The sequence below is a fragment of the Lolium rigidum genome, chromosome 1 (genome assembly GCF_022539505.1).
Source record: "Lolium rigidum isolate FL_2022 chromosome 1, APGP_CSIRO_Lrig_0.1, whole genome shotgun sequence".
NCBI classification, from domain to species: Eukaryota; Viridiplantae; Streptophyta; class Magnoliopsida; order Poales; family Poaceae; genus Lolium; species Lolium rigidum.
In genome coordinates, this window is record NC_061508.1 from 216,460,036 (window position 1) to 216,485,383 (window position 25,348).

A 25,348-nucleotide genomic window follows, 5' to 3' on the forward strand; every position below is an offset into this window, starting at 1 on the left:
GATATCATCCGGATCCTCACGCTTGCGTTTCCGGCGCCAATTAGCAGGTCTGTCCCTCAGCTCTCGGAAATCAACAAGGTAGTACGATCCGTTATGAAGCACTTTGCTAACGATGAAGGGTCCTTCCCATGGAGATTGCAACTTGTGATCTTTCACCTGGCGAAGGCGGAGAACCAGGTCTCCGGCCATGAACGAGCGATTCCGGACTCGACGACTGTGATAACGTCGGAGCTTCGCCGGTAGATGGCGGAGCGCCGGTCGCCTAAATTCCGAGCTTCTTCGATCAGGTCCACGGATAGCCGTCCGGCCTCGTCGACCGTTTCTTCATTATAGGCGGAAACTCGCGGCGAATCGTGGATGATGTCGGAGGGAATCACGGCTTCGGATCCGTATACCGGGAAGAATGGGGTAAACCCCGTTGACCCGTTAGGGGTAGTTCGCAAACTCCACAAGACAGCGTCCAACTCGTCAGCCCCAAGCTCCAGCCTGCTCGTCGCAGCGGTTCCTCGAGGCGTGGCTTGATTCCCGATAATATTAGACCGTTTGCCCTTTCAACTTGACCATTGGACCGTGGGTGAGCCACGTATGCGAGGTCCAATCGAATCCCCATTGTCTCACAATAATCCTTCAATTCTCCCTGAGCGAAGTTTGTGCCATTATCTGTGATTATGCTGTGTGGGATGCCGAATCTCATCACGAGGCTGCAGACAAATTTTAGTGCCGTAGCACCGTCGGCCTTTCTCACTGGCTTTGCCTCGATCCACTTGCTGAATTTGTCAACAGCGACCAATAGGTATTCAAAACCGCCAGGAGATGATCTTTTTAACTTACCAACCATATCAAGCCCCCAGACCGCAAATGGCCAGGTGATAGGTATGGTCTTCAGCTCTTGGGCTGGAGCGTTTGGTTGAGTAGCATAGTACTGACAACCTCGGCAGGTCTTGACTATCTTGTCAGCATCTTCTTTAGCTGTGAGCCAATAAAAGCCTAGCCGAAAAGCTTTTGCAACGAGTGACCTGGGGGCGGCGTGGTGCCCGCAATCCCTCGCGTGGATCTCTCTGAGGATTTCAATGCCATCTTGGTTAGAGACGCATTTGAGAAACACCCCTGTCGCGCTTCGTTTGTAGAGCTGTCCGTCAACAATTGTGTAGGATCTTGCTCGTCTGATGATCTGGCGCGCGAGGACCTCGTCCTCCGGCAACTTCTGATCGATGAGGTAGTCCAGGAAAGGCTGTGTCCAAGCCGGAATGGTGGCCAACACCTCTTTGGCCGGAGACACTGCCACCTCTGGGTTTTCCGGGTTAGCGCCCTTCACCGAGGGTATCCGGAGATGCTCCAGAAAATTCCAGGCGGAATTGGCTTTCCGCCGGATCCGAGCTTGGATAGCATATCTGCCGCCGTATTGTCGTCTCTCCGGACATACTTGACTTCGTATCCTAGAAAGCACTTGGCGATCTCGTCAACTTCGTCTCCGTAAGCCGCCATGACGGAATTTCGGCGTTCCAGTGTTCCGGCTACTTGTCGTGCCACAAGGTCGGAATCTCCGCAACGTATGATGTGCTTGATCCCTATTTCCTTAGCGATGCGCAGTCCGTGTAGTAGAGCCTCGTACTCCGCCATGTTGTTTGTAGCTTCGAAGTGGATCTCGCGAACGCATCTGCAGCTTCTTCTCCGGTAGGGGACTTCAGTGGTGACTCCGGCTCCCGAGCCTTGATGCTGCTTGGATCCATCGAAGTGCATTACCCATGTTTTCGGTTCCGGCTCCGCATTAGCATCCGGAGCTTCGTCCAATCCGCAACGAAATCCGCCAAGACATGTGATTTAACCGCAGTCCCGGCTTTGTAGCCGATATCGAAGGCGGATAATTCAATGCCCCATTTTGCCGTGCGTCCCGTTGCGTCGCCGTTGTTGAGAATCGTTGACAGCGGAGCTTTGCTCACGACCGTTATCGGATGTTCTTGGAAGTAATGTCTCAGCCTTCCCGCTGCCCAGGAATACTCCGTAGGCAAGCTTTTGAAAGTGAGGGTAGCGCTGTTTGGATTCCGTAAGGACCTCGCTAATATAGTAAACCGGCCTTTGGACTCCATATTCGTGACCTTCTTCCCCGTCGTTCCACCACGATGACGAGGCCGATGACCTCGTTGGTGGCTGCCGTGTAAAGGAGCATAGGCTCGACTCTCCCGGAGCCGCTAAGATAGGTGGGGAGGTAAGTATCTCCTTCAACCCTTGTAGTGCCGCATCCGCTGCCTCGTCCCGCACAAACTTGTCTCGTTTTCTTCAATAGCTTGTACAGGGAAGTGCCTTCTCACCAAGACGGCTAACAAACCCGCCGATTGCCGCGACACAACCAAGTGAGCCGTTGCACATCTTTGAGACAAGTTGGCCTTTTTATGCACAAAATAGCCTTGATTTTTTCCGGGTTTACTTCAATGCCCCTGTTAGAGACAATGAAGCCAAGGAGTTTTTCGGCTGGTACGCCAAAGACGCACTTCAGCGGATTCAACATCATCTTGTACCGACGGAGATTCTCAAAGGTTTCTGTGAGGTCGCTGATCAAGTCGGATCCTTTCCGAGTTATGACCGCGATGTCGTCGACGTAGGCGTGTACGTTCCGGCCAATCCGGTCCTTCAAGCACCGCCGCATCGTACGTTGGTAGGTGGCACCTGCGTTTTTCAAGCCAAAGGGCATAGTAACATAGCAAGGAAGTGCCAAACGGGGTGATGAATGAGGTCGCCTTTTGGTCGACTCCTTCATCCGGATCCGATGATACCCGGAATACGCATCAAGAAAGCACAGAAGCTCCGCCCCTGCCGTCGAATCAATGACTTGGTCAATGCGCGGCAGGGGGAACGGATCTTTCGGGCAATGTTTGTTCAAGCCGGAGTAATCGATGCACATTCTTAGTATTTCAGTGTTCTTTTTGGGTACAAGGACGGGATTTGCGACCCAATCAGTATGGATTACTTCTATTACAAAACCTGCCTCTAGTAACTTTGCTAATTCCATTCCTATGGCGCGGCGCTTCTTATCTCCAAAGCGTCGCATAGCTTGCTTCACCGGTTTAGCCCCCGGGTTTATGTTGAGGTAGTGCTCGGCGAGTTTCCTTGGTACTCCGGACATGTCAGAAGGTTGCCATGCGAAGATATCCATGTTAGCGTGGAGGAACTCGACGAGCGCGTCTTCCTATTTGGGGTCCATGTTGGCTCCGACTGAGACCTGCTTGGAATCGTCGCCTTCCTTGAAGTTGACTTTCTTGGTCTCTATCGCGGCCCTGAAGGAGTTTTTGTGTTCGGAGATCTGCTTCTTGGTGGTCTGCATTTCAGTCGGATCCACCGCGGCTCTGTAGCCTTTCAGCTCTTCTCCGGATATGACAGACTCTCGCGAAGGCGGCTTCGCCCAACTCGCACTCGTGAGCCTTTTTGTAGTCTCCGGTTATGGTGATCATACCATTAGGACCCGGAATCTTGAGCTTGTTGTAGATGTAACACGCTCTTGCATGGAACTTGTGGTAGGTGGGCCTGCCGAAGATGACATGGTAGGAGCTCTTGAAGGGCACAACTTCGAACGTGATCTTTTCTTCGCGGAAATTGTGAACATCGCCGAAAGCCACGGGAAGTGTGATGCTGCCGAGGGAGTTCGCCTTCTTACCCGGAACCACGCCGTGAAACTCAGTGTTGCTGTGTTTGAGTTGTTCCTTGGTGAGGTTCATCCGCTCCAGAGTCTCCAAGTACATGATGTTCAAGCTGGCTCCGCCATCCATGAGGCACTTGGAGAAGTCATACCCGTCTATGCGGGGACTTACAACCAAGGCGTAGTATTCTTTTGGCACAATGGCGGGATGATCTTCCCTGTCAAATGTGCACGGAACTTCCGACCACCTGACATACTGCGGCACAGCCGGAACTGTGGCGTTCAGGATCCGGGTAGCTGATTTTGTAGCGCGGACCGTTGGGGTTCCAAGGAAGGTGTGGTAAGCCCCCACGCTATTTTTCTCGAAGGGGTTGGATTTACCCGCGGATCCAGCTTTGGGATCCGGCGAGTTATCATCCTCGTCCATCGCCTCGGAACTGTCCTCCTCCTTGTCCTTGTTCTTGCCCTTGCCTCCTTTGCCGCGTGGGCGGTGCTTCCGGGCTCGCTTGTATCCTGCTTCCGGGTCGTTCTTTAGATCGTTGACCCACTTGCAGTTGCGGTTGGTGTGAGTGGACTTCCCTGTAGCCGGATCCAAGTGGGCCAAGCAGGGCATGTCTCTATACTCCTCGTAGGTTTGCGGAGCGCGGGATCCGCTAGCTGTGACTTCAGTGCCATGCGTCGTCGACCCCCGCCGGCTCCGCCTCCACGGCCGCGTCCTCTTCCGCCTCCCCGAACCTCCGCGTTGGAACGCCATGGCGACCATGTCGGATCCTCCGCTCTTCCGGTCATCGTGGTTATTGCGTTTATGGCCGCTGTTGTTTCCGTTGTCACGGTTCTTCTTTTGTTGGTGCAGGGGGATTGCTGTAGCTGCGATATCACCGCCTGCATCGTCATCGGCGGCAGTGTGGTCACCGGCAATGGAGATCATCTCATCCAAAGTCAGCTTTATTGGCGTTAGCCAAACATGTGAGCTTATGCCTCAGCAATCCTCCTCTCCGCAGTCCACCAATGAAGGCGTACATGGCAGTGGTGTGGTCGACGTTTTCGCACTCGTTCCTCGCATGCCAACCATCGTGTGAGGAAGTTTCTTGAGGATTCTCCCTTCTTCCGGATACAAGCTTGTAGGTCGCTTGTCGTGGCAGGTCTTTTGTAGGTGCCCCGAAGTGTTTCTCGAAAGCGGTCTTCAGTGTCAAACCAGCAAAAGATGGAGTTTTTCTCGAGGTCGCCGAGCCGGATCCGGGCTGGACCTACAAGGTACAACCGGAGCATGCGGCAGGCGATATTAGGGGTTCCTCCGGCAAAGGTTACCGCATTATAGTAATCCTCAATCCAGGTATCCGGCCTTTCGGTGCCATCATAATGCTTCGGGTTTCCGGTAGCTTGAGGGAGCTCCTTGGCTTTGGTTCCTCTCGAATCATCCTGCCAAAGCACTTCGGTCCGATGTAGTCGGTTCCGTATTCGTTGAGGCGTTCCCGCGCGTCACGCGAGCCGTGACGGGGGACCGTGAGCGAGAGCGAGATCTCCGGCCACCGCCTCCGCCTCCACCTCCGCCGCCACCGCTAGGTGGTGGTGAGGGAGACCCGCGAGGGGGCCGATCCGACCTCTTGCTTCCGCCCGCAGATTCTCCCCGGCCCTCCCGGTGCCGGCTCCGGCTCCCGTGGCTGCCTTCGCCGTGGCGCCGGCTGCCCCGGTCGTTCCGGCTCCGGCGGGGCTCCGGTCGCGCTCCTCATTCCGGCTCCTTCTAGGCTCGGGCTCACGATCGTTGTTCTGATTCCGGCGAGGTTCCGGCGTGCGCTCCCTCGCTCCTGTTTCTTGAGGGCAGCACGTTGTCGCGGATAACAATTCCACCATGCCCCTGAGGCCTGGTGTTTCCGGCTGGCCTACGGCGGCGAGGGGGACGCGGGTAACCATTAGGCGGAGGAGAGGCGTTGCGGTACTTGTCTCGTCCAGAGTACATTGCATCCTTTCCCTTTCTCGGATCTGACGGTGGCGTCTTTGATGGTACGGGGATCGGATTTGGGTGTTCCCTGGCTTTCCTTCTGCGTTCCGAGCATCCGGTTCGCGATTCGTCATCTCGATGACGGTTGTCGTGGGCGTCCTTCTGCGCAGTGGAGACGCAATGCTCCGGGTTAGATTCCAACTTGCGCGAAGTGTCTGCCTTGCTCGCTCGTTTAACCGCCGAAGCGACGAGCGTGCGTAAGTAGTTGATGTCAATCTCCTCGTCACTTTTCTTCAGGATCTCTGCAGCTTTCGTCATATTGTCTTTTGGGGTTGCAAACGGCTGCTGCTCCGTTGGAGTTGCGAAGGTGATCCTGCGGGGAGCTATCAACTCCCGCCGGACCTTTTCTACCTCCCGATCAGCTTCAACGATCTTGTCCTCCCAGTGCTTTCGGAGTTCCTTGACCTTCGCCAGTCCTTCGTCCACCTCCTGCTCACGCTGGATGAAGTCTTCCACAAAAACTCGCGGCATGCTTCCTTTCCTCCAAGCATGGCGGCTGCGGTGTCCTTAAACTTCTTGGTCGTGGCCAGCAGCTCCACTCTTTTAGCTTCTAAAGCTTCTAAGTCTTCGGGAGTGATGGGTTTGTTAAGAATATCCGAGCGATAAACCGCATCCATGCCTCGCTTGTGCGACCATCTCTTCGAGCGACAGGAGGCTCTCCGAGGAAGAATCCCTACGGGGCCGTTCCCGCGACATCGGAGATCCGTGGTGGGATGGCTGGGGTCGGATTGGGTTCCCGCCTCTTCGGATCCGTTTTCTCCCAGTGCCGCTACAGTTGCAAGTACCTGCTTTGGCTGGGTGGAATCGACTTCAGGCTGTTCACCGTATCCATATTCCTTCACCTTGCGATCGAACTCTTCAGTGTCCATGGATTGGGTGTCTCCGGAAATTGGGCTTAGATTTCCCAAGATTGACTCTTCAACCGGAGTTCCGCTTTCTCCGACAGCCTCTTGCTGTTCCGGAGCAGCGTTGTTTTCCGGGGCCACGAACTGCTCGGGACCAGCTCCGGCTTCTTGAGGGGCGGTTCCGGCGGTATGGGCCAAGAAGTGTACAAAGTGACACCTTTGCTTCTCTAACACCTGGGAGACCCAGGCGGATCTGCATTGGTCTTCCACCGTTATTTCCTGCTCAGGGGCGGATTGGGTGGGTTTTGATTTTTTCAGATCTAAGGCGGAATCTCCGCTAGGAAGTTCCTGCGTCTCGGATCGGATCTTCGCGACCGCGTCCCGCTCAGCGGCGGTCGCGTCAGCCGCTACTTACCGAGTGGGTTTCCGTCGGAATCGACGGTTTCCTCGATGAAGATGTGTATGCCGCCAACTCGGGACGATGGAGAGCTTGACGGGGTCGGTTTTAGCCGGAATCCAACACTCATCCGGAGGGACGATCGGCAGATTTCCGGCGTAAAGGACACGCCCCACAGCGATGGTGTCGTCGTAGCTTCCCATGGCGGAACCCTCCCGGTTCCGGCCTCCGGACGCCGCAGGCCCCACGGTGGGCGCCAACCGCCGTTGCCTAATCGACGGTACCTCGGAGGAGGGATCCTCACGAGGGGGAGAAGAAGTAGGGGCCATAGGGCGGAGTGCACACGGGACGGTGGTACGCGAGTTACCTAGCTTCGGAACACCCGCACGATGACAGGGCCTACACCCGCTTGTCCGGAATTATCTGGGCGCTTTCGCGTTGTTACAATGAGTTGTGGTTGTGCCTCTAGGGCTCCCGGGATCCGGCTTATAAAGGCGCACGGATCTAGGGTTTACATGGAGAGTCCTAGCCGGAATACAAGTTGCCTAACTACGGTACAATGTCTTGCCGTGTACGTCAAGGATCCGCCTTCCTCCAAGTACGTGCTGGATCCGGATACTTCATGGGCCGTCACGGATCCGGCCTCCTTCGTAGGACGGTAGAGATCCGGCTTCCTGTTCCTAGGCTGGACTTCATCCTTCAGGATCTACAGCAACTGGGCCGCCCGATGGGCCACATGCCTCACCACCATCTATGGGCCACCCGGGCTTGCCGGATCTAGGCCATGCCGTTGATATACCCATAAAGTATACCCACAACAGTGTGCATCCGTGTTAGTACTTGGCGTAGGCTATGATTGTAATCTCTTGTAGATTATGAAGTTAACTATTGCTATGATAGTATTGATGTGATCTATGCCTCCTTCATGGTATGATGGTGACAAGTGTGCATGCTATGTTAGTTCTTGGTGTAATTGTGTTGATCTATCTTACACTCTAAGGTTATTTAAATATGAACATTGAATATTGTGGAGCTTGTTAACTCCGGCATTGAGGGTTCGTGTAATCCTACACGGTTAGCGGTGTTCATCATCCAACAAAAGAGTGTAGAGTAGTCCTATTATGTGATCATTGTTGAGAGTGTCCACTAGTGAAAGCAGGATCCCCGGGCCTTGCTTCCAAGCATCGAATCTCCGTTTGTTTACTGTTTTGTTGCATGTTTACTCGCTGCCATATTTTATTCAGATTGCTATTACCACTCATACTCATCCATATTACTTGCATCTCACTATCTCTTCGCCGAACTAGTGCACCTTTACATCCGACAAGTGTATTAGGTGTGTTGGGGACACAAGAGACTTCTTGCTTTGTGGTTGCGGGGTTGCTTGAGAGGGATATCTTTGACCTCTTCCTCCCCGAGTTCGATAAACCTTGGGTGATCCACTTAAGGGAAACTTGCTCGCTGTTCTACAAACCTCTGCTCTTGGAGGCCCAACACTGTCTACAAGAATAGAAGCTCCCGTAGACATCAAGCTATTTTCTGGCGCCGTTGCCGGGGAGGAAAGGTAAAAGGTACTCACACTCCGGATCTCGGCTACTAAGCTATTTTCGTCGTTGTAAGTACTCGAAGCTATTTCCTTTAGATCCTGCAATTGCATCTTTTTGTTTCTTGTTTTCACTAGTTAGGCATAATGGAAAACAACAAAAAAATTGGTGAGCTTTTTAATCTTTTCCTAATTTAGAATTATTTGATGCGAAAATTTAAAAACCTATAGAACCTTATTTGCATGATATTAGCAATGTTATTAGTATGAATGCAATTACTGCTAATGCTATGGAGAAGTCTAAGCTTGGGGAAGCTAGATTTTGTGATATTTTTAGCTTCCCATCTTTAGGGGAGAAAATTTGCTCGATAATACTTTATCTCCCATATGCGATAACTCTAATGATGCTTGTGATATTTTAAATGCACCTACTCGAAAGTATTCCATATAAAATACCTATGAAAATTATTGAACGTGTTATGGATAACCGCTATGAAGGGGATGGAACTGTCCATCCTGGAGATCATTTACTGTTTTTGCATGAATTATGCGGGTTATTCAAGTGTGCAGGTATCTCTATGGATGAAGTAAAGAAGAAATTATTCTCTATGTCGTTGTCTGGTAAAGCGGCGCATTGGTATAAATTGTTTAAGAATAGTCATTCTCTTGGTTGGGAGGAAATTGTACCTCTCTTTTATTCTAAATTTTATCCTCCTCATGAAGTGCATATTGATAGGAATTACATTTATAACTTTTATCCTCGTGATGGAGAGAGTATTTCTCAAGCGTGGGGGAGATTGAAGTCACTAATGCTCAAATGTCCAATTCATGAGCTCCCCCGTAATGTTATTGTTAACAATTTTTATGCGAGGCTTTCAGGACAACACAAGGACTATCTGGATGCCTGTTCAGAGGGATCTTTCGCAAGCAAGGAGGTTCAAGCTATGTGGGATCTTCTTGATCGGATTGAGGACAACGCTGAAGGATGGGAGAACGACAAAGGTAAAGAGTCAGGTATAAATTATGATTATGAATGCATTGAAGCTTTTATGGATACCGATAAATTTCGAAATATGAGTGCTACTTATGGTCTTGACTCTCAAGTTGCTGCAAATCTTTATAAAGCCTTTGCTTCTCATTTTGAATTGCCTAAAAAGAATTTTGATAAGTATCATGAACCTTTTAAAGAGGCTTGCATGAAGAATGAAAATGTTGTTAATTATTGCAATAAGCATGCTCAAACTCCTAAGAATGCTATTTCCTATAAGCATGTTAATTTTTGTGGAATACATAGACCTTGTGGAATTAATCAAATCAAAGATGAATATTGTATCCATCATGCTAATGAAAAAACTAGAAAGTGGCTTAGGGCTCTAGATGATCTTGGTAAAAAAGTTTGTGCCCTCTATCCTTTTATTTGTGAAGTTTGCCATGAAGTGTGTCATTTTAATTTTCAATGCTCCTCCAATGATAATTTGAACCCAATGAGTGCTGCAAATTTGTATTGTGATGATGAAATTACTCCTAATCAGCATGATGAGCTTACTTTATTTTTGGGGTGTGAAGAACTGTCGAGAAAAATCTCTTTGTTACATATGAGTGATCTTGATATTGATGATGTCCCGCATGGGTGTTTTTCTTATTGCATTGATAATAGCCATACAAATACTTACATACAAAATATTTTAGAAGATGACACCTTGCCAAAATATGATAGGACCGCTGTGTGTTTTCAACTAATCAATGAAAAAGAGGGATCCTCCCAAGTTTCTTCTATTGTTTCTGAAAGTAAATCAGGTTATGCGGACAAGCCACCCTTCAAGCCTCTTCCTCCTAAAGAAGGGAACGAGGAGAAGGAAGAGAAGAAGAAGAAGAAGAAGAAGGGAACGAAGAAGAAGGAGAAGAAGAAGAAGGAGAATAAAAAGAAAGAGGTAACGGCGTATCCCCGCGTGAATGAGATAACGCTAGGTAACCGTAAGTATGTTGCTCCGAATGATTATTGTGACAATGAATCTGAATACGATGATCTTCCTATGCCCTTTACATACATTAGCAATCATGATTTAAATGAGCACACTACTTTTGATATTGCAAATCTCTGGGAAACTAATTCTGAAAATGATGATGATAATAATTGCCATAGTGTCAGTGCTATCCATGCTTCCTCCCATAATGATATAGAAAGCTCTAAGCTTGGGGAAGAGGTGTTTGAAAATCCTTTAGCTACTGGTCATTATGTTCTTGATACATCTCCTTCTAATAGCAATGATGGTGTGGACACGGATAAACCGACTCGTGAAAGATAACTATTCTATTTCCTATGATGACACTCGTGCCCCCGATCTCTGATGATTATTATAAAGAATGCTATGATATAAGTTCTAACTATCCTTATGAAACTTGTCATAGTCATGATTGTATTACCAAAAACAATTCCCTAATATGCAATTTGTTTACCATGTTCAAATTCTTGATAATAATCTTACTCCAATTACTATTAATGAGAATAACTTTTCTTATGCCAAATTTAATGATACTTCTATGCATATGAACCATGATAAGAATGTTTTAAGTGATGGGTATATTGTGGATTTCATCAATGATGCTACTGAAAGTTATTATGAGAGAGGGAAATATGGTTATATGCATTTCAATAATATTAAGTTTCCCCTCTTTATGTTGAGAATCTTGAAATTACTCGTGTTTTATCCTCTTATGCTTGTCACTTTGTTCTTCATGAATTCATTTGTGTACAAGATTCCTCTGCATAGGAAGCATGTTAGGCTTAAATGTGTTTTGAATTTGCCTCTTGAAGCTCTCTTTTGCTTCAAATACTATTTCTTGCGAGTGCATCATCAAAACTGCTGAGCCCATATTAATGGCTATAAAGAAAGAACTTCTTGGGAGATAACCCATGTGTTATTTTGCTACAATACTTTGTTTTATATTTGTGTCTTGTAAGTTGTTTACTACTGTAGCAACCTCTCCTTATCTTAGTTTTGTGTTTTGTTGTGCCAAGTAAAGTCGTTGATAGTAAAGTTCATACTAGATTTGGATTACTGCGCAGAAACAGATTTCTTTGCTGTCACGAATTTCGACCTGCCTCCCTGTAGGTAGCTCAGAAAATTAAGCCAATTTACGTGCATGATCCTCAGATATGTACGCAACTTTCATTCAATTTGGGCATTTTCATTTGAGCAAGTCTGGTGCCTCAATAAAATCCATCTTTACGGACTGTTCTGTTTTGACAGATTCTGCCTTTTATTTCGCATTGCCTCTTTTGCTATGTTGGATGAATTTCTTTGATCCATTAATGTCCAGTAGCTTTATGCAATGTCCAGAAGTGTTAAGAATGATTGTGTCACCTCTGAACATGTTAATTTTTATTGTGCACTAACCCTCTAATGAGTTGTTTCGAGTTTGGTGTGGAGGAAGTTTTCAAGGATCAAGAGAGGAGTATGATACAATATGATCAAGGAGAGTGAAAGCTCTAAGCTTGGGGATGCCCCGGTGGTTCACCCCTGCATATTTCAAGAAGACTCAAGCGTCTAAGCTTGGGGATGCCCAAGGCATCCCCTTCTTCATCGACAAATTATCAGGTTCCTTCTCTTGAAACTATATTTTTATTCGGTCACATCTTATGTACTTTACTTGGAGCGTCTGTTTGTTTCTTGTTTTTGTTTTTGTTTGAATAAATGCTTGTGTGGGAGAGAGACACGCTCCGCTGGTTCGTATGAACACATGTGTTCTTAGCTTTTAATGTTCATGGCGAAGGTTGAAACTGCTTCGTTAATTGTTATATGGTTGGAAACGGAAAATGCTACATGTAGTAATTGGTATGATGTCTTGAATAACTTGATACTTGGCAATTGTTGTGATCTTGTTTAAGCTCTTGCATCATATACTTTGCACCTATTAGTGAAGAAATACATAGAGCTTGTTAAATTTTGGTTTGCATGAGTGGTTTCTCTAGAGTCTAGATATTTTCTAGTGAGGTGTTTGAACAACAAGGAAGACGATGTATAGTCCTATAATGCTTGTAATATGTCTTTTATGTAAGTTTTGATGTACTAGTTCGTGCTTGTGTTTGCTTCAAACAACCTTGCTAGCCTAAAACCTTGTATCGAGAGGGAATACTTCTCATGCATCCAAATCCTTGAGCCAAACAACACTATGCCATTTGTGTCCACCATACCTACCTACTACATGGTATTTCCTGCCATTCCAAAGTAAATTGCTTGAGTGCTACCTTTAAACAATTCAAAATTTATCACCTCTGATTTGTGTCAATGTTTTATAGCTCATGAGGAAGTATGTGGTGTTTATCTTTCAATCTTGTTGGGCAACTTTCACCAATGGACTAGTGGCTTCATCCGCTTATCCAATAATTTTGCAAAAGAGTTGGCGCGGGGTTCCCAGCCCCCAATTAATCAACCTTCATTAATAATTCTCTTCACATGTTTTGCTCCGATTCATCGGTAAGCAACTTAATTTTGCAAATAGACACTCCTTCATGGTATGTGAATGTTGGAAGGCACCCGAGGATTCGGTTAGCCATGGCTTGTGTAAGCAAAAGGTTGGGAGGAGTGTCATCCATAAATAAAACTAAAGTACATGTGTAAACAAAAGAGAAGAGGGATGATCTACCTTGCTGGTAGAGATAGCGTCCTTCATGGGAGCCGCTCTTTGAAGGTTTGCCTGGCAAGGGGGTTAGAGTACCCGCTACCATTCGTTGACAACAACATACACCTCTCAAAACTTTATTTTTATGCTCTCTTTATGTTTTCAAAATAGAAGCTCTAGCACAAATATAGCAATCGATGCTTTCCTCTTTGAAGGACCATTCTTTTACTTTTATTGTTGAGTCAGTTCACCTATTTCTCTCCATCTCTAGAAGCAAACACTTGTGTGAACTGTGTATTGATTCCTACATATTTGCATATTGCATTTGTTATATTGCTTTGCATTGACAACTATCCATGAGATATACATGTTACAAGTTGAAAGCAACCGCTGAAACTTAATCTTCCATTGTGTTGCTTCAATACCTTTACTAAGAATTCATTGCTTTATGAGTAACTCTTATGCAAGACTTATTGATGCTTGTCTTGAAAGTACTATTCATGGAAAGTCTTTGCTATATGATTCAATTGTTTACTCATTGCATTTACATTGTTTCGAATCGCTGCATTCATCTCATATGCTTTACAATAGTATGATTAAGATTATGTTGGTAGCATGTCACCTCAGAAATTATCTTTTATCGTTTACCTACTCGAGGACGAGTAGGAACTAAGCTTGGGGATGCTGATACGTCTCCAACGTATCTATAATTTCTGATGTTCCATGCTTGTTTTATGACAATACCGACATGTTTTGTTCACACTTTATGTCATTATTATGCGTTTTCCGAAACTAACCTATTGACGAGATGCCGAAAGGCCAGTTGCTGTTTTCTGCTGTTTTTGGTTCCAGAAAGGCTGTTCGGGCAATATTCTCGGAATTGGACGAAATCAACGCCAAACCTCCTATTTTCCCCGGAAAGCTCCAGAACACCGAAGAAGAGTCGGAGAGGGGCCAGGGGGCCACCACACCATAAGGCGGCGCGGGCCAGACCCTGGCCGCGCCGGCCTAGGGTGGGGCCACCCTGTCAGCCCTCCTGCGCCGCCTCTTCGCCTATTTAAGCCCTTTCGACCTAAAAACGCAGTACCTCTTGACGAAACTCCAGAAAGACTCCGTGGGCGCCGCCGCCATCGCGAAACTCCAACTCGGGGGACGAAGTCTCTGTTCCGGCACCTCGCCGGGACGGGGAATTGCCCCCGGAGCCATCTCCACCGCCGTCTCCACCGCCATCTTCACCGCCATCGCTGCCTCCATGATGAGGAGGGAGTAATCCACCCCCGAGGCCGAGGGCTCCGCCGTAGCTATGTGGTTAATCTCTCTCCCATGTACCTCAATACAATAATCTCATGAGCTGCTTTACATGATTGAGATTCATATGAGTTTTGTATCACTACTATTCTATGTGCTACTCTAGTGATGTTATTAAAGTAGTTTTATTCCTCCCGCACGGTGTAATGGTGACGAGTGTGTGCATCCGTGTTAGTACTTGGCGTAGGCTATGATTGTAATCTCTTGTAGATTATGAAGTTAACTATTGCTATGATAGTATTGATGTGATCTATGCCTCTTTCATGGTATGATGGTGACAAGTGTGCATGCTATGTTAGTTCTTGGTGTAATTGTGTTGATCTATCTTACACTCTAAGGTTATTTAAATATGAACATTGAATATTGTGGAGCTTGTTAACTCCGGCATTGAGGGTTCGTGTAATCCTACACAGTTAGCGGTGTTCATCATCCAACAAAAGAGTGTAGAGTAGTCCTATTATGTGATCATTGTTGAGAGTGTCCACTAGTGAAAGCAGGATCCCCGGGCCTTGCTTCCAAGCATCGAATCTCCGTTTGTTTACTGTTTTGTTGCATGTTTACTCGCTGCCATATTTTATTCAGATTGCTATTACCACTCATACTCATCCATATTACTTGCATCTCACTATCTCTTCGCCGAACTAGTGCACCTTTACAACTGACAAGTGTATTAGGTGTGTTGGGGACACAAGAGACTTCTTGCTTTGTGGTTGCAGGGTTGCTTGAGAGGGATATCTTTGACCTCTTCCTCCCTGAGTTCGATAAACCTTGGGTGATCCACTTAAGGGAAACTTGCTGCTGTTCTACAAACCTCTGCTCTTGGAGGCCCAACACTGTCTACAAGAATAGAAGCTCCCGTAGACATCAGCCGCCTACAACCCCGCCAGCTGGGCGTGGAAGCGGGCCATGTCCCTAGCCGCCTTCGCGACCGCTTCGTCCCTGCCGGCGATGGCGCCCGCCAGCTCCCAATTCTCCTGCTCGACCCGCGCGGGAGAAGGGCCCCTCCGCTGGAGCGAGTCCAGGTCGGAGCACATGTACCCCTGAGCCATGGCGACCGCATAGCTATGGGCTTCCTCCTCCGCTGCCCAAGCCTGACGGCGTAGGGCGTCCCCAGCCAGGGTCTCGAAGGACGCGAGCAGAATCCGCTGGTCGCCGGCGCACTCGAAGCGGCCGGGTACAGCGTAGTCGTCGTCATCGGCGATGTCGTGGATGACAGCGTCCGCAGGTGGGGCCGCCGAAGGGGCCGCCATCGCCGCCAGCGCCTCCACGAGCGCCGCCCTGGCGTCGGCGAGCTCGGCCCTGGTCGCCGCGAGGCGCAATTCCGCGCACTCTGCCGTCTCCGCCTCCGCAACCTCCGCCTCCGCCGCCGCTGCCTCTAGGTCCAGCTGGTCGGCCTGAACGGCGGCGACGACTAGCTCCTCGTCCTCCTTCGGGTGTGCGTTGCGACACATCTGAACTACCTGATCCCAGCTAAGGTTGTGCTCAGCTTTGAATGGATGCTAGGGTTTAGCTTGAGGTGTGCCCGTCACCCCGCTGGTGTCCAGCATATATAGCCACGGCGGGGCGGGAAACGGCGTTGCCACGCAGGTCGTTTCCTGTGCGCACGAAACACCGACGGAACTTGCCAATGTATTGGGCACGCGCGGGAACAGTTAATCGCCGCAGGCAGTCCTCGACGAGACGTAAAACCTATTAACCAACTTGACGCTGTCTCCACTAAAAAAATACATCTACACCGCTGGAAGTACCCGATGTAAACGGTCGGCCTGGACCGCATGACGTCCACGGGCCGGGACACAATTGGACATTTCGGACGTCGGAAGTCGGCCCGCTGGAGATGCCCTAACCAGTAACTTCAAAATCCGAGAGCACAGGGGAGACAGAGTAGGGGAGGAAGAAGAGGAATCAGCGGCATGGACATCATCTCTCAGCTGCAGGAGCAGCTCAACGAGATGGCCATGGTGGCCGTCAACACATTCGGCACGCTGCAGCGCGACGCGCCGCCCGTCCGCCTCTCCAATAGCTACCCCGACCCGCTCAACCCCAACCCTAACCCCGACGACCCCGCCTCCCAGCCCCCGCCCGCGCCCGGTGCTGCTGCTGCTGCTGCTGCGGCGGCGCCTCCACCGCCGCAAGCGCCGCCCCAGCCCGCGCTCGATCTCGCCGAGCAGCCCAAGGCCATGAGCCACGCGCTCGTCCTCGCCGCAAAGAAGGTGCGCAACCGGTGTCCTCTCGAAATTTCCTTTTTTTATTATTCTGTGCTCGCCACCTGCTCGACGAAATTCCTACGCCATTGTTTTTACTAGAATATGGAGGAATTTAGACATGCCTAGCCGGCTTAGTATTTTTTCAGTATGCCTCCACGTTCCGGTGAGATTAACAGGACGACGAGGGTAATAGTTCCTGATTGCTTGTAGAGTGGTAATTTGCCTGATTTGCCATTTCTGTTGTAGATAATCAGCATACATCTGCTTTCTCATGTAGTAGGAGACTAGTAGTTGTGCGAATAGTACCCTCCTAGTGTTGTTCTACTACGCTTCTGCCTGGAGTGGAGAGCGAGGCACATTCAGCAGTTGTGTGTATTTCATTGTTATAACATGTGAGGTTGAGCTGAAATGTGCACCTACTTACTACTTTCGCTTTGTTCTCATGATGGAACACATATTGTCCCTTCAATGCAGTTTGATGCTCTCGTCGCGGCATTGCCACTATCATCAGAAGAAGATCAGTTGAAAAGAATTCAAGAACTTCAGGTGCGTTTCACAGTATAAGTATCAGATTAGCTTAGGCTAACTTCTTACCAAAATAGCTATGTTATGAATTATGATCAGTGAACATAGGCTAACTTCTTACCAAAATAGCTATGTTATGAATTATGAGCAGTGAACATAGGCTAACTTCTCAGCAAAATAGCTACGCAAGGAATAATGGACCTGCAATTCTTAACCAAAGGATACAAACACCCTTCCCATTCGTTTATTTCAATACAAAAAAAAACTAGGAAGCTAGAACCATCGACTATAACCCGAAAAGAACCAGATTTCGCAAACAACATCGAGGGAGAATGAAAGGAAAATCCTGCCGAGGCAATCGTATTTGTTTTGGTAGATATGCTCTTCAAGCACTTGAGCCTGCTTGGATCACAGCGAGACAGATAGAAGCAGGACGAAGAGCAATAAAACGATATGCACGTCGTGGTGGAAAAATATGGGTACGTATATTTCCCGACAAACCGGTTACACTAAGACCCACAGAAACACGTATGGGCTCAGGAAAGGAGTTCCCCGAATATTGGGACCACCTGGTAGGCTGGTACACATTAAAGTTCACATATTACTAGCAGAAGTGAAAACTAAGGAGGGAATGTGGCAGCACCACACCTACAACAGAAGTACTCAAAACCATGGCAGCATGTATTTTCCAACTATACATCTGCTATTTTTACTCTAATCTAGATGTGGTTTTGTTGGATCATCTGACACTGACAGTTTAACCTGTTTTAGTATATTGTACTATCTTTGTACATATTATCTTTCCTCCTGGTTTTGTTCCGTGCATGGTGTGTCATGTTAGACCTTTCCTGAAATTTTTATCTCTGAAGGCTAGAAACGATCATTTGCCACTCTAAAATTTAAACCCAAGAAAAGCAGATGCTTGATATTTAGTGAAAATTGGCTCTTTCGGATATGTACGAGCAAATTGTTGGATTTTCAGCTTCTCTTGGCAATGTCAACCAGTGCATCGTCGAAGTCACATTATCCTTCTTTTTTATCCTGCAAATAAATCATGTAACCTTCGAATATGCAGGCAGAGAACGAAGATGTGGGATTGGAGCTTCAGAAACAACTGGAAGCTGCTGGTAACACAACTTCGCAATATTTTTGAATTTTTGCATTTAGTTAGGTCCTTATTATGGTACAACTGATTAAATACATAGCTGATCTCTATGTTGTTCCTTCCACAGAACTGGAATTGCAGCAGGTTGAAGTGTTGTTCAATGAAGCTACAGACAACTGTATAAATATGAAGAAGCCAGATTAGTAATTTTGCATGTAAGTTTGGATGGCATCCTTCCTCAAATATGTCAATAAACCATCAGGCATCATTGTTTATTTGCAGCAATTAAGTGGTGGCAACAAAATGCATGCTGCGCCTTGCAACATTTTAAACTCCTTTCTATAATTTTTTGTGTGGAGGGGTTTACTACAATGCAGAATTAACACGCTAAATGAACTGTTACAAATTCTTATTGGTGTTTCTCTTCTTTGAAGCCACCAGGGGTAGTATTGCAAGTATATAGCTGTAAACCATGTCTCGAATAAAAATACGCATGGTACCATGTGTTGTTATCGAGTCATAGTTCTGTTCATTTGATGATACCAGTTCCATGATCTATCGTTGTTTACTGCTAACTAGAGTAGGTTTCTCTCTGGATGTTTCCTATATCAGGCCTCAACACAATATAGTTATAGTGGATGGCAACCTGTTACACCAAACCTGCTTGGGTAACACCTGCGGAATCCTGCTGGGATCTTGGACGCTTAATATTATTATAAACTTATTTTTGTTCACACTTGCTGTATATCAGAAACTCTGGAACTATTCAAAAAAAAATCCCATATCATAAATATTGAAGCAGGCATTTTGTTTACCCCTTTCATTTTTCTGCCATTTCAGGTAACTGAAGTCGTGTTGGCGTTCATGGATTTGCCAAATCAAACATTGTGGTGTTACCTCTTGTGGTTCCTAATGCCTTCTCAGCTAGGTTTGCGGACAATAATGACTTTTTCTTAACTTGTGTATTGATGTTCCAAGAGCAGTTGCTGGATGTGGAATTAAAGTTGAGTGTTGTAACATCGTTGCCCTCGAATAGTTTGAAGAATTGGTTCAGTTTCATCACACATCACACATGATAGAACTTATGTTTTGTTGGGTTCTCGTCATGTAGATTTGGCTCGGCATGATAGAACCTATTGACTGGATGGAAATAATATCACTGAAAAAAAAAACATAGATTGACATTTCTAAAGATAAATCAAACATTGAAGCTAGATCTGATTCGAAATCTAGCTGTTCTGATGTCGAAAACAATACACTACGCCTTCTAGGGGGGCCTAGTAACTTATTTTCTCAGCTTCAATGATCCCTGTGAACTCATGCGTACTTGCAAGTGCCTAGACCTGCAAAGAACGAAGCAGAGAAACAACCAGTCAGCACCACACGCAGATTTCAGAAAGAAGAATGGTTGTTCTGTCATGTGAAGTGAAGCCGCTGGCTGATTACTGGGGTCAGTGATGCTGATGAGGCCGGTGCCATTGAAGAAGCAGTTCCATGTGTTCCTCCCCTTGGCCTGGTAGTAGGCGTTCATCGCCACCGATGCACGCGATAGCAGGACGCCGCCATAGCGGACGGAGCAGCCTCCTGTGCCCTGAATTGCGCTGCAGTCGCTCTCTGAGCAGGCGAAGTCCATGTTTGCCCTCAGCGCAGCCTCGTTGGCCGAAGGGTTAGCGACGCACCATGTCTTGGCCGACTACAGGCAGCCAATAACAGGGAAATGATGAACAAAACGGTAACTGAACAACATAGCACCATGAGAAAGATTACTGATGGTGGTCAGGAGAACTCTTTACCTGTCTCTGCTGAAAGATTGGTGGCGCTGCTGCTGAAAGATCACAGAACAATTGGTGTAAACAAAAGTAGACCAGTCATATTGAAGAAAAAAAAGTTCCGAATTCGGAAGATCTTGAAGAAGTTGGGGCCGTAGATTAGAGGGAGATGTACCGTAAGTGCAGTGCAGTAGCAGCATGAGAGCAGAGACGAAGGTGATGAATTTGACAGCGGTTGATGCCATCTCTTTCTTGTGAGCAAGAGATTGCAAGAAACCTTTCTCTATGTTAAGAAGCAGCAGAAGAGGAGAGGATTGAGCTTCCGTCTTGTGAGCAATCGTTTGGTACATGCAAGAAATGCTCACGGCGTGGCAGTGTATATATACACAGGCGAAGAAGTCGAAGCACAAAGGGCGTGTTGCAGAAACAGCGGTTCACAAGTAAGAGATAAGAATATTAATCCAGTTAATGTCATCATTAACTCAGCGGCTATGTGTGTTGCTGCCTTGCAGTATTGCCCCGCATTAGTTTCGCTAAAACGGCTCTGTTACTTTTCCTTTTGAGGTAACGGCTCAATTACCAATTACTATGATGGGGCACGAAATGGTCAAAATAATGACATAATGTACACAGAGTTTAAAAGGAAACATGGACAAGTACAGTACTTTTTTGTGGTGAGATTTTTTTTTTCGAACCATGCAGGAGAAGTGCATGTCCGTATTAAGAAGAGAAATTTCTTTGTCACGTTTTTTGTGTGTGGAAGTACCACATTTTAATAGAAAAATCATAGTGAAGTACTGCTAGTATCAAAACATGCCCTATTTCCTTCTTCCGGATATTGACACTGTTTAGCAATCAGCACCACATCACGTACATCGTTTTACTTGTTTTCCAAAATGCCCTGTATTTACATACTGAGTTAAATTGAGAAAAAAAAGTTAAATTGAGATTCTAAGTTAACCTCTAAGAATAAAACAGGACGAAGATAATATTATATTGGTTGTCCTAGTTATAAGGAGTGAATTAATCTGTGTTAGAATAGAAAGGTCCTAGTTAACAATCAATTGTATTTTTTCTTTTTGCTAAAAATATATGCATGTTAGGATTTACTCATTCTCATCTGCCGGTAATTAGGAAGGAGAAAAACATATAAATGAATCACATGATACTGTAACATGTGTACTTGCGAAGTAAACATGCATCAAAATAATCACTAATGAAATGTGGAAAGCTACAAACTTGTACGCACATGGTTAATCTTTAACACTATGACCTAGGATACCACATGATCTTGGGATTTTACCATAAGACCAACTCTAGTGTTGCAACAAATCATTTTGAATGAGAAAGAGAGCACATAAGACCAACTGAAGACATGCATCACAATAATCAAATTTAAATAAATTTTCTCCCTTGATTAAAAGAGTGATTATAAATAATAAAAGTCAATTTCTAACCATGCGAACATAGAAAGGTAGAGATAAAAAATAACATGTGGTGTTTATTTTATTGAATAAATTAGTTGTGGTTTCTAAACTGATTTTGTGGTCCACAACTGATATTCATTGTAGCAAACTTGCAGACTGACTCAAGCACATGAATGACATGTGATTGTGACTTTTGGATTGTGACTTTTGGATATCTGGATATGTTTATCTAAATTTTGTATCTACAATTAATATGATAACCACCCATTTTTACTTAATGTTGACTACGCCAATGCTTAAGATCGAGTTAAATTAGTTTATTTTTAATGTTGATGTATGTCTGTACCATTAATATTGCATTTTTATTATTTTCATTATTGTACTTTCTTAGTATTTCCCTTCTAATCGGACAGGGTGTTTCTACACCCGGGTGCATATGCACCCTTTATTTGAAACACATATTAAATATATTTAAAAATGTTATAAAAATAAAAATAAAAATCCTTTGTGCATACCTTGACATGTTACATGCTTACAAAGTTGTTTAAGCAAAAACCGATATGTTTCATGCCTTGTGCAAAAAAGACAAATCTTAGGTGCTAAAATAGTCTATTTTTCGAGGCATTATTTATCTTTTTTACATAGGGTACAAAAAATGTTGGTTTTATGTGAAAATTTACGTGCACACATAGAACATGTCTCTCTACATGCTAAAAATTTTTTCTAATTTTTTTACCGTTTGCAAATATGTTTTATACATACCGGGTGCATATGCACCCGGGATCAGATTTGATTTTCCGCTTCTAATCTTATTACTTTACAATCTTAGTATTTCTCTTCTAATCTTCTTAATTCTTATTGATCTTTGAGTTGGCACTCATTGTTGTGGGTATACTTTATGGGTATATCAATGACATGGCCTAGATCCGGCAAGCCCGGGTGGCCCATAGTTGGTGGTGAGGCATGTGGCCCATCGGGCGGCCCAGTTGCTATAGATCCTGAAGGATAAAGTCCAGCTCAGGAACGGGAAGCCGGATCTCAATCGACCTACGAAGGAGGCCGGATCCGTGACGACCCATGAAGTATCCGGATCCAGCACGTTCTTAGAGGAAGGCGGATCCTTGACGTACACGGCAAGACATTGTACCGTAGTTAGGCAACTTGTATTCCGGCTGGGACTCTCCATGTAAACCCTAGATCCGTGCGCCTATATAAGCCGGATCCTGGGAGCCCAAGAGGCACAACCACAACTCATTGTAACAACGCGTAAGCGCCCAGATAATTCCAGACAAGCAGCAGTAGGCCCTGTCATCGTGCAGGTGTTCCGAAGCTGGGTAAATTGCGTACCACCGTCCCGTGTGCACTCCGCCCTATGGCCCCTACTTCTTCTCCCCTCGTGAGGATCCCTCCTCCGAGGTACCGTCGATTAGGCAACGACAGTTGGCGCCCACCGTGGGGCCTGCGGCGTCTGGAGGCCGGAACCGGGAGGGTTCCGCCTTGGGAAGCTACGACGACACGATCGCGGTGGGGCGTGTTCTTTACGCCGGAAATTTTCCGATCGTCCCTCCGGACGAGTGCTGGATTCCGGCTAAAACCGACCCCATCAAGCTCTCCATCGTCCCGATAGGCGGCATCCACATCTTCATTGGCGAGACCGTCGATTCCGATGGGAACGCACTGGTAAGTAACGCTGACGCGACCGCCGCTGAGCGGGATGCAGTCGCAAAAATCCGATCGGAGTCGCAGGAACTTCCTAAGGAGGATTCCGCCTTGGATCTGAAAAAATCAAAACCCACCCAATCCGCCCCTGAGCAGGAAATAACGGTGGAAGACCAATGCAGATCTGCCTGGGTCTCCCAGGTGTTAGAAAAGCAAAGGTGTCACTTCGTACACTTCATAGCCCATACCGCCGGAGCCGCCCCTCAAGAAGTCGGAGCTGGCCCCGTGCAGGATGAGGCACCGGAAAACACTGTCGCTCCGGATCAGCAGGAGGCTGTCGGAGAAAGCGACGCTCCGGGGCAAGAGGGTGCCGGAAACCCTGAGGAATCAATCCTCGGCAACCTAAGCCCAATGTCCGGGGATTCCATGGACACTGAAGAGTTCGATCGGAAGATAAAAGAATACGGATACAGTGAGCAACCCGACGTGGAATCCGCCCAGCCCATGCAGGTTCTCGCAACCGTGGCACAGCTGGATCAGCAGGAACCCGAAGATGAAAACACCGCCTCCGATCCAGGGCCGTCCAATGTAGGATCTCCATTAGATCGGGAGCGTCCATACGAAGACGTCCTGTCCCCTGAAGAGATAGTCGTGCAAGCTCGCATGTATTTAGTGGTGAAATCTGCTATCCTCAACAAACCCATAACTCCGGGCGACGCCGCAGATCCGGAGGCACTAGAGGCCACGAGAAAGGAAATGCTGGCCACAGCCAAGAAGTTCGCCAATACTGCAGCCGCAATAATGGATGAAAGAGCAGAAGCTACAAACTTGATGGACCGCTTCGAAAGACAGGATCGCGAAATCACTGAAACACTCGAGCACGTCAAGAGCATGAGGAAAGAGTGGGAAGTAAAGATGACCTATGCGCAGGCGGAGGCCGATCGGATCGTTAGAGAAGCAATCCCGCCCTGCAGGATCAACTTCGCCACACCTGTAGAGCAGCAGCCACTGGAAACTCCAGAGGATAACATGCTAAAAGCTGCGGAGCTCCTGAAAAAGAAGGACGAAGAGGTTGAGATCAACTACGTCCGCAAACTTGTCGCTTCAGCAATGCAGCAGCAAAGCAAGGCGGACACCTCGCGCAGGTTGGAATCCAATCTGGATAATTGTGTATCTACCGCGCAGAAGGACGCTCACGCCAATCGACATCCCGACGATGAATCCCGCACCGGATCCACGGAGCGTAGAAGAAAAGCCAGGGAACACCCAAATCCGATCCCCGTGCCGTCAAAGACGCCTCCGTCAGATCCGAAGAAGGGAAAGGATGCAATGTACACTGGTAGGAACAAGTACCGGAACCCGTCACCTCCGCCCAACGGGTACCCGCGTCCCCCACCTCCTCGCCGCCGCAGTCCAGTCGGAAACACCAGGCCCCATGGAGCCGGTGGAATCAACATCCGCGACAACATACCGCCGCCAAGGACCAGGGAGCGTACGCCGGAGCCACGTCGGAACCAGAACAACGATCGTGAGCCGGAGCCCAGAAGGAGCCGGAACAACGACCGTGATCCTGAGCCCAGGAGGAGCCGGAACGCAGAGCGTGAGCCAGAGCCCCGCTGTAGCCGGAACGACGGAGGAGACTATCACCAAGGTGAAGGTAGCCACCGAAGCCGGAGCGAGCCGCGGGAAGATCGCCGGGAATCAGAGGGAGGAAGCAAAAAATCTTACAGGCCCCCTCGCAGGTCTCCCTCACCGCCACCTAGTGGTGGAGGCGGAGGCGGAGGCGGTGGCCGAATATCTCGTTCCCGCTCAAAAACCCCGGGCGGCGGCCCGCGATGCCCGAGAACGCCTCAATGAGTACAGATCTGACTACATCGGCCCAAAATGCTTTGGTAGGATGATTCGAGAGGAACCAAAGCCAAGGATGAACCTCAAGCTAACCGGAAACCTGAAGAACTATGATGGCACGGAAAGGCCGGATACCTGGATCGAGGATTACTATAATGTTGTAACCTTTGCCGGAGGAACCCCTAATATCGCTTGCCGCATGCTTCAGCTGTACCTTGTAGGTCCAGCCCGAATTTGGCTCAGTGACCTCGAGAAGAACTCCATCTTTTGTTGGTTTGACCTGAAAACGCCTTCGAGAAACACTTCAGGGGCACCTACAAGAGACCTGCCACAACAAGCGACTTACAGGCATGTATTCAGAAAAAGGGTGAAACATCGAGGAATTTCCTCACCCGATGGTTGGCATGCAGAAACGAGTGCGAGAACGTCGATAACCGCACAACAATTCACGCCTTCATTGGT

The 25,348-nt window shown here is 47.4% G+C and overlaps 1 protein-coding gene across 1 annotated transcript; it reads left to right on the top strand.

Annotated features, from left to right (window-relative positions):
* Positions 1-16,226: 16,226 nt before the first annotated feature.
* On the top strand, positions 16,227-19,268 carry LOC124683147 (mediator of RNA polymerase II transcription subunit 21-like). The gene is made up of 5 exons (XM_047217716.1): positions 16,227-16,559; positions 17,028-17,099; positions 18,154-18,205; positions 18,311-18,398; positions 19,024-19,268. The coding sequence occupies exons 1-4, from the start codon at positions 16,260-16,262 to the stop codon at positions 18,385-18,387; spliced, it is 501 nt and encodes a 166-aa protein (XP_047073672.1). The 5' UTR covers positions 16,227-16,259; the 3' UTR covers positions 18,388-18,398; positions 19,024-19,268.
* Positions 19,269-25,348: the final 6,080 nt, after the last annotated feature.

What these genes read in the sequence shown, in the direction of transcription:
- LOC124683147 (XM_047217716.1), top strand. Translation starts at nt 16,260, where the DNA reads ATGGACATCATCTCTCAGCTGCAGGAGCAGCTCAACGAGATGGCCATG. An exon ending in TCGTCCTCGCCGCAAAGAAG is followed by an intron (nt 16,560 to 17,027) that starts GTGCGCAACCGG and finishes CCTTCAATGCAG; the next exon opens with TTTGATGCTCTCGTCGCGGC. An exon ending in AAAGAATTCAAGAACTTCAG is followed by an intron (nt 17,100 to 18,153) that starts GTGCGTTTCACA and finishes TCGAATATGCAG; the next exon opens with GCAGAGAACGAAGATGTGGG.